Source organism: Oryzias melastigma, linkage group LG9 (genome assembly GCF_002922805.2).
Source record: "Oryzias melastigma strain HK-1 linkage group LG9, ASM292280v2, whole genome shotgun sequence".
In the NCBI taxonomy this organism is placed as follows: Eukaryota; Metazoa; Chordata; class Actinopteri; order Beloniformes; family Adrianichthyidae; genus Oryzias; species Oryzias melastigma.
In genome coordinates, this window is record NC_050520.1 from 16,528,036 (window position 1) to 16,537,312 (window position 9,277).

The following is a 9,277-nucleotide window of genomic DNA, read 5'->3' on the forward strand; positions in this document are numbered from 1 at the left end:
TGTGGGAGGAAGTGACATCTGGTTTGAGGTGAAAACTGGAGTCCGCCAAGGTTGTGTGATGTCCGCTCTTCTCTTTAACCTGGTGATAAACTGGGTGATGCGCCGCACGACCGAAAAAGGACCAACTGGCATTAGATGGACACTTCTCCACCCTGGAGGATCTCGACTTTGCTGATGATCTGGCATTGCTCTCTCATATTCACCAACACATGCAGGACAAGACTGACAGGTTGAGTCGATTTGGATCTCAAGTCGGTCTCAAAATCAACCAGAAAAAGTCAGAGATTCTGATCTTGAACATTTCATCTCAAACCCCAATCAAGGTCAATGATCAGAATCTACCATTCACAGAAAGCTTTACTTACTTGGGTAGCATCATAACATCAGATGGTGGAAGTAATAAGGACATACAGAACAGGATTAACAAAGCAAGGGTTACATTCAACAGCATGAACAATATTTGGAAGTCATCACGGTATAACACCAAGACCAAACTGAAACTCTACAGCAAAGTTTCTGTCACGGCGCTCGCGCTCATGAGACTTCAGGCTCCAAGCTGCAAAAGTGCGTCTGCAGATGAAGCGATGAGGAAAGGAGGAGGAGATCCTGCGCGATTCTGTATGACCCGCAATTAATAAAGCGCTTTGGCGCTCCAGGACCTCTCGGTGCGCCGGCTCAGTGGCGCTCAGATCAGACACTTCATACCGAGAAGCGCATTTATTTAGATAAAAGTGTTTCCGTTACAGTTTTGCGAAAAATGTCCATTTCCTCTAAGCGCAAAAACCTTTTTTGAAAAATGCCAGTTTTTTCGAAACTGTGGTGTTTCTATTAGGAGAATTTATTATCCAAATTCCAATTTGCGAAATTTCAGAGTTAATGGAAATGCGACTATTGATTATCACGTTAAGGAGAAAACGATTTAAAAAAAGAAAAAATAGTGGGACAGGCCGTTTTTGGCTTCAGAAATAATGAACATCTATCTTTAAGATGTTTTAATTTTTAATTCAGGCAGGTGTGATTTAAAAAAAATGCATCACAATAAAATTAAATTTTTGAGCAGCTCACAAGTGAGTTGTGCTATTTTTAGAAGAGACCTGCGGGCGACTGATGTGGCGCTCGCGGGCGACCTGGCGCCCGCGGGCGAAGTGTTGGTGACCCCTGACTTAGGCCATGCATTGATTACCGCGCCCTGAACCAAATCACCATTAAAAACCAGTATTTTCTTCCTCTCCTCAGCTCTGTGTTTGATTCCGTCCAGGGGGCACGAATTTTCTCCAAACTCGACCTACGCAACGCTTACCATCTTGTCTGGATCAAAGAAGGGGACGAATGGAAAACGGCATTTAATACCCCATTGGGGCATTTTGAATATCTCGTAATGCCGTTCGGGCTAACTAACGCTCCCGCCGTTTTCCAACATCTAGTTAACGACGTTCTACGGGATTTCATCAATCACTTTGTATTTGTTTATCTGAATGAAATCCTCTCTATTCACCTGACCCTGCCCAGCACGAAACCCACGTCCGACGTGTATTGGAACGTCTACTGGAGAACCGGCTCTACGTCAAAGCTGAGAAATGTGAATTTCATGTCTCCTCCATCTCGTTTCTTGGTTATGTCTTGGAAGCAGGGCGGATCCAACCCGACCCGGCCAAGGTTGAAGCTGTTGCCAAGTGGGAACCACCCTCCAATCGCAAGAAGCTCCAACAGATCCTGGGATTCTCAAACTTCTACAGAAGGTTCATTCGAAACTACAGCACCATAGCTTCTACACTAACCAAACTAACCTCCTCCCTCAGGCCTTTTACCTGGACTACTGAAGCACAGAAAGCCTTCGATACTCTAAAAGCCCTCTTCATTTCTGCTCCCATCCCAATTCAGCCTGACCCCACTCGTCAGTTTATTGTGGAGGTGGATGCTTCTGATTCAGGTGTTGGTGCTGTCCTGTCTCAGAAAGAACATAGTACCGGTAAGCTGAAGCCCTGCGCCTTCTTTTCCAAGAAACTGTCACCCGCAGAGCAGAATTATGACATCGGGAACCGGGAGCTGTTGGCCATTAAGATGGCCCTGGAGGAGTGGCGGCACTGGCTTGAGGGGTCAGCACAACCTTTCATTGTATGAAATCAATCAAATCAAATATACTTTATTAATCCCCGGGGGGGAAATTCATTGTGGTGGGCAGCAGCCGCTGGACGGCGCTTTATCGCCCAGAAAGAGACACATGAGGGTAGAAGAAAGGAAAGATGTCAAAAATCAAGTATCTTCAGGCCGTGTCGCAGGAGGGCGGCATGAGTTAAAAGTACAAGCAAAAATACATCAACATTGAAGCACATTAATTTCACGAGACGGAAAGGTCTACAAACTAACTCCCACACGTCCAGCCTGGTGGCAGAGGTGCGCGGACGCATAGTGCTCTAAGGCACAGTCGAGGGGGGGGGCTGGAAGAAAGAGTCACCAAGGCATTGAATTTGTGGTGAAGGTCATGGGCAGGGGAGGAATGCAGATTACCATGACGGCGGGCTCAGTTTCTCACACCTTCAGCGGAATTGTTTTGGTACAGTCAATACAGGGTTCCTGATTAAAGATGTTTGTTTTCTCGCAGACAGACCAAGCTTTCTGTCTGCCTGCTGAAGTCCAGGTGCTGCGTTATGGCGGAGAAATTCACAGATCTGGTCAATTTTCTTGATTCCCTCCAAGTCGAGCCGACACTCGCTCCATGATGGTTTCCAGCCTTCCAAGGGAGACTTCGATGCGATACACGCGGGCAGACAGAGCATCGATCTTGGCCTCCAGTCCATTCAGTTTATCAGTCTGAGTCTGTACGTCTCTCTGCGTCCCAGCGCAAAGCACTCCCAGTCCGCCCTTGTCTGAGAGCCACTTCGCCACGTTCCGGTACATCCAGGTTCCACCAGTTCCAATCAGCAGAAAGCCGGAGACCAGTAATCCAATGATGTAAACATCTTCAACATCTTACAGCTCTTTATTTTCCACATGAAACTCTGCATTACCGACCCGGATAGTCAGCTTCAATGATGATTTGATTTCGAATCGCCAAAAGGTTCAGAATTTCTTTGTTTTTAAAACCGATCTGTAAATAAAGCTTCACGAGATGCTCCACGTCTTCGAGCATGGCTCTGATAAACTGACAGCTTTGGTTCCTTTCTCATTAAAATATGACTTTAAATCTCATAAATTTACGACTTTAAAACTCGTAGATTTACGAGATTAAAATTCGTAAATTTACTAGAAAAAAAACTCGTAATACTCCGTCGTAATTTCCAGCATGGACATGCACCATCCAGCATCAACATCTCCACAGCTACGTTCTCCTAGCTACTCTTCTTCTCTCCTTTTCTCACTTCTCTGCTCACTGCTTCCCCTAGTGGCGCCTAGTGTCATAACATTAGCTAAACTCAATATTGGGATATATATTTGGAATTTTTGCTTCGAAAAGTATTTGGATTTTATTCTCGTTTGTGGTATCTGCCTTTCTCTGGAACTATGGGGAAGCGGTGCGTTGTCATGTTTTGTCGCAATTCGTTAGATACAGGGCACAGTGTGCATGTTTTCCCAAAGAACCCCGTGCTTCGCCGGCAATGGAGTCGCTTCGTGGAAGTTAAGCGCGCCAACTTCAAGTTGACAGAGAATTCGGTTATTTTTGGTGCACATTTTGAAAAAGAATGTATGAGGAATGCCCTTCAAACTGCCATGGGATATTCTGTCAAGACATTGCTTTTCCCTGATGCTGTGCCTACCATACAACCGGCACCAACAGAAGAGCAAATGGTAAGGCAAGGAGGGCTAGCAAGTCAAAACGACCCCCCCGACTCCCAAGCAACCACCTCCACAATCCAAGCAAAGTGCCTCGAAAAAGCAGGGCCGTGGGAAAAAGGGAAATTGTCCGGGTAAACACGCAATTCTTGTTTATTTGTAATTCAGCAAAAGAAAAAAAAAGTTCCAATACTTGTGTGTTGACAAACGCTATGGTCTATGGGTAAAAACAACTGAATTAACTGATTTTGATGTCTTATTTGGAAAATAGTTGGTTATTTGTACTTAGAAGTCTGAAATTGTTAAAAAAGGTTTGTTTGTTTGCACAATATGCCCATGTTTACATTTTAATAGTTATATGGCTCAATTTACCCCACACTTGGGGAATGTTGAGCCATAAGAAACTTTTAAAAAAAAAAAACTTTATTATATTGTGTCAGGAATGGTGGTGTAGGACCCAAATGCAGGAGACAAGACATGGTGGCAGAAACTCAAAGATTTACTTAAAAAAAACTCAAAACATGACCAAACCAGTGACATAACAGAACAGATGACCTGACAATGAGAAACTGAAAACCAGACACTTAAATACACTGAGGTTGATTAACTAAATGAAGACAGCTGTGGATGGTTAACCTGAATGTGGTGAGACTGACAGGGAAAACAGAACATGACAAAACCAAAGCACTGAATCATGACATATTGGGCTGCTTTGTCACAGATACTTTCTGATAGTTTCATTTGAGAGAAGACATCCTGAAATAACAATATATGTTTACATTTTGTTTCTGTGTCAGTTTTCATGACCTCCAGGATCACATTAGTAAAAAGTGGCTCAACTTACCTCACTCTCCCTATATAAAATTACTGTCTATAAAAAATTTTACAATTTATATTTTTTGTTTTTTTAAACTAATTTTATTTATTTCAGGCTCTTCCACAGTGGCACCAAAAATGGTAGACTTCAGTGCTCAAATGGGTGATGGGTGAATGGACACCACCACTCAAGATACTGGCATGCAGTGTGACCCAGCTCCAGCAATGTTTCAACCCCTAAGAAATCTACTCAGTCCAGCCTGCCAGAGCTCCCACTCAGTCCAATCTGTGTTCCATCGCCAACACCACCAGACGTTGACCCTCCGTACAACCCGTCTGACCTCTCCATTACAGAGGCCAGAAAGGAGGAAGCAAATAAGTCAAAAGAGTAAGTTTTCAAGTCAAAAAATTAATTTTATGATGTAGATTTTTTTTACATATTTTAAAGTTTAAAATTTTAAACATGGAACAAATGGTTTTGTGAGAAGCCTGCTTTGCTTTCTTCTGTTACCCAGTGAGTATTTATAACTTGGACAGTGCTTAATAACAGTTATTTTATAAATATTTCAAACATTTCAGAGTGAACTATATCTATATATAAGATCATATATTGCCTTTGGACCACTAAGAAACAAATTGTTTATGAAATATTAGTTATATTTGCTGAGCTTTTTCCTACCCGGAAATAAAATGACTCGATTCCTGAAGCTCCGCCTGCTGCTGAGTGTAGCTGCAGTTCATTTCATGACGTCATCCTAGAGTCTGAGGCAGTGTCTCTCCATTTCTACCATGAACATAATCCAAACTTCTTCAACGATGGATTCATATACGATATATCTCTTTAGTAGGCCTGGCCATCGCTTCACTGGTTCACAACACAAACACGCTGATCCTGCACGGCGGTTTGGGTTGGAGGGTCTTGAAGGAGCCCCACGTCTAAAGTAACAAACACCTGTTTGAGCTGGAATTTATTGAAGACAGGATACAACGGTATTCTGCATCTAAATGAAAGTTATTTTAGTGATCATCACTGGTTCAGTGGAGAAATTGAGGGTTGTGTTAGTCTGGGGGTGGAGCTGTCAGAGCAGACTCTTCCTGGAGGGGGCAGTTGGCATCGTGATCATGGCTGTGTCCAAATTCGGGTTCTGCATCCTCCTGAGGCCGTGGCCTTCGCGATCTCCGATGTCCGGGTCCTTCGTTAGCGGGTAAGACCGGATGTTAAGTGCAGTGAATTTGGACAGTCTAGCCTTCATAATTCCCGCCATTAATCGGCTAATGTCCTGTAGCCTAGCTTGAAATCCTGAGTTTACCGCGTGTTTGGAAGGATGATGGAGATCGAAATGATTCTGTTTTATCTCCTTCAACTGCTGCTTTTGGAGGAGTTGGAGCAAATGTATCGCTGTCTGAGATATTTTCCGGCTGAGACAAAACGATGCGCAGGTACTGTATTAAAATAAAATTAAAAAAATTAAAAAAAAAAAAAAACAAGAAGCTATTTTACTTATTAGCTTTAGCTAGTTTAATGGATGTATTTATTTAGCAACTATATTACAGGTTATAAACTATACAATTACTGACACAAATGTGTGGGTTTAAAACAGTTTTGTAACAATGATCCTTTTTATTTATTGTTTCACAAAAATGATCACAGTAAATCAGATTATAGGTACCTAGCCTCTTTGTAGCATGAAAATATGTGCAAGATAACTAAACTATTTTATTTTTCTATTAATCAGATTAAAATAGTGTTAAATGTTTATTTTATCTTCCGACTTAAATGTTATGCATACATTATTTTTTAACAATTACTACTCTTTTTAAATCAGTAAAATTAGTATTTAAGTATTTTGCCTTTCTCATGTTTACCTAAGTATGATGATCTATAGTGTAAAAAAAACATAAAACCACATATTTTCACTCAAAATGTATTTCTTTTTTATTTCTTTTTAACTAGACTTCACCACTCTACTTAGTCTCCCAATCCTGGAGTGTTTTTTCAACAACGAAGACCCAAAACCAGACTTCCGGCTGAGCAGGAACTCTCCTACAGTCCTCCTGAACCTCCTTGATCAGGATCGGCGCCATGGATGGGGTGCTGTAATTGAGACCCTGGTTTTTCTTTTCTGGTTGGCGAGCGGAGCATCCTACAGGGTGGTCTCCAGAGTGTTTGGGACGCCTCGTTCCACTGTCCACTGCATCGTCCACAGACTCACTGAGGAGGTGGTGGCCATCCGCCATAAGGTCATTCACCTTCCAAAAACCCCCGAGGACCTGGAGGTGGTGTCCCGAGGGTTTGCAAGGGTGCTTCGCCACAGCCCACTATACAGGCAGACGGTCTACCCTCCTCCAGGGCACTACATCCTTGCCGATAGTGGATATCCGTGTCTCCAACGCCCACTCCCCCTCATCACTCCCTACAAGCGTGTGAATGAAGGTGTTGCAGCCCAGCGCTTCAACAGTCATCATTCCAAAAGCACGCTCGATTATAGAGCGTGCCCTGGAATGATGAAGACAAGATTCAGGGCAATCTTCCTGCAAGCACTGGAGGTGCATCACACCTTTGTACCTCACGTAAGTGAACATATAGCAGCATTTTTTAGATTATTTGGAATATATTTCTATTTTATATTTCTCTTCCTATTGCAGGTTGTCACAGCTTGCGCCATCCTCCATAACATCTGCCTTTGTGCTGGCGACACTGTGGCCCCAGAGGATGAGCCGGAGGAAGATGTGGGAGATGATGAGGGGGAGCCTGGTTTGGAGGCCAGCAGCGGTGCTCTCTGGTGGGACCAACTGTCTGCTGAGGTTTCTGCTCTGGAGGAGGTACCACCAGACCACGATTACTGGTTAACAGGTAATTAAAGAAGACAGTTATTTATCAAGTTTTTCTTTTTAAATTAAATAATGTTAAGATTGCTCATGTATTAGCTCATTTCTGTATTAATGGATCATTTTTGGTCATGTAGCATCCGTCGACAGCCAGCCCTGTCAACCCTGAAGATGGACGATGCAGTGGACAGTTGAGAGGCATCCTGAAACTCCAGACCCCCTGCAAGATGTTCCAGTTGGCACCTAGAAAGTTCCAGTCCCGGGTCTCATTTGAACCCCCCCATCCATGTCGACCATCTTTGTAAATAGTTATAAATAAAAGTGTTAAAATGAATTCATGACCACTGTTTTTTTGGATTTATACCTTTATTTATATTAACAATTTCTTAAACATTTAAACACAACAAATGAACTTTTAATTTTTGCTCTTTGCTCTTCTGCCTCTCTCTGCTGCCTCATGTCCTCTCTGATTAATTCTAGAAGTTCGTCACCGTCCCTTCTTCTTTTTCTCACAGCTGGTGGCTCTCTCCTTTCTTCCTCTCTATCTTCACTTTGCTCTCTTTCACCCACTGCTGTACTTGTCCCTTTCTTCAATAGCTTTTATGTTATTTGACCAGATCAGTCCAAATCACTTGAGAATAGTGGTACAGATAGGGAACTATCTGTTACAGCAGTTTACATTAGCTTTTGTTGCTTTTTCTAATGTTAAGAAATATTTTAGTGTATATTTTCACGTTTTTCTTCAATAGCTTTAAGGATTTTTGACCAAATCAGTCCAATTCACTTGAGAATAATACAACAGATAGAGAACTATCTATTACAGCAGTTTACATTAGCTTTTGATGCTTTTTCTAATTTTGGTCATTTTTTTAGTGTAAATTGTCACGTTTTTCTTCAATAGCTTTTAGGATTTTTGACCAAATCAGTCCAATTCACGTTAGAATAGTAGAACAGATTAAGAACGATCTATTACAGCAGTTTACATTAGCTTTTGATGCTTTTTCTAATTTTAGTCAATTTTTTTAGTGTATATTTTATCGTTTTTCTTCAATAGCTTTTAGGATTTTTTACCAAATCAGTCCAAATCACTTTAGAATAGTAGAACAGATTAAGAACTATATATTACAGCAAATTATATTAGCTTTAGATGCTTTTTCTAATTTTGGTAAATTTTTTAGTGTAAATTTTCATGTTTTTCTTCAATAGCTTTTATGTTATTTGACCAAATCAGTGCAATTCACTTTAGAATAGTAGAACAGATTAAGAACTATCTATTACAGCAGTTTACATTAGCTTTTGATGCTTTTTCTAATTTTAGTTAATTTTTTAGTGTAAATTTTCACGTTTTTCTTCAATAGCTTTTATGTTATTTGACCAGATCAGTCCAAATCACTTTAGAATAGTGGTACAGATAGTGAACTATCTGTTACAGCAGTTTACATTAGCTTTTGTTGCTTTTTCTAATGTTAAGAAATATTTTAGTGTATATTTTCACGTTTTTCATCAATAGCTTTAAGGATTTTTGACCAAATCAGTCTAAATCACTTTAGAATAATACAACAGATAGAGAACTATCTATTACAGCAGTTTACATTAGCTTTTGATGCTTTTTCTAATTTTGGTCATTTTTTTTGTGTAAATTTTCACATTTTTCTTCAATAGCTTTTAGGATTTTTGACCAAATCAGTCCAAATCACTTGAGAATAGTAGAACAGATTAAGAACGATCTATTACAGCAGTTTACATTAGCTTTTGATGCTTTTTCTAATTTTAGTCAAATTTTTAGTGTATATTTTATCGTTTTTCTTCAATAGCTTTTAGGATTTTTTACCAAATCAGTCCAAATCACTTTAGAATAGTA

At 40.8% G+C, this 9,277-nt stretch overlaps 1 protein-coding gene across 1 annotated transcript; it reads left to right on the top strand.

Moving 5' to 3' along the window:
• Positions 1 to 5,709: 5,709 nt before the first annotated feature.
• Positions 5,710 to 7,986, top strand: LOC118599123. Its single transcript, XM_036213463.1, has 4 exons — positions 5,710 to 5,792; positions 5,912 to 6,027; positions 6,542 to 7,158; positions 7,234 to 7,986. Exons 1-4 carry the CDS (start codon positions 5,710 to 5,712, stop codon positions 7,447 to 7,449), a joined length of 1,032 nt encoding a protein of 343 aa, XP_036069356.1. The 3' UTR covers positions 7,450 to 7,986.
• The last annotated feature ends 1,291 nt before the right edge of the window (positions 7,987 to 9,277 follow it).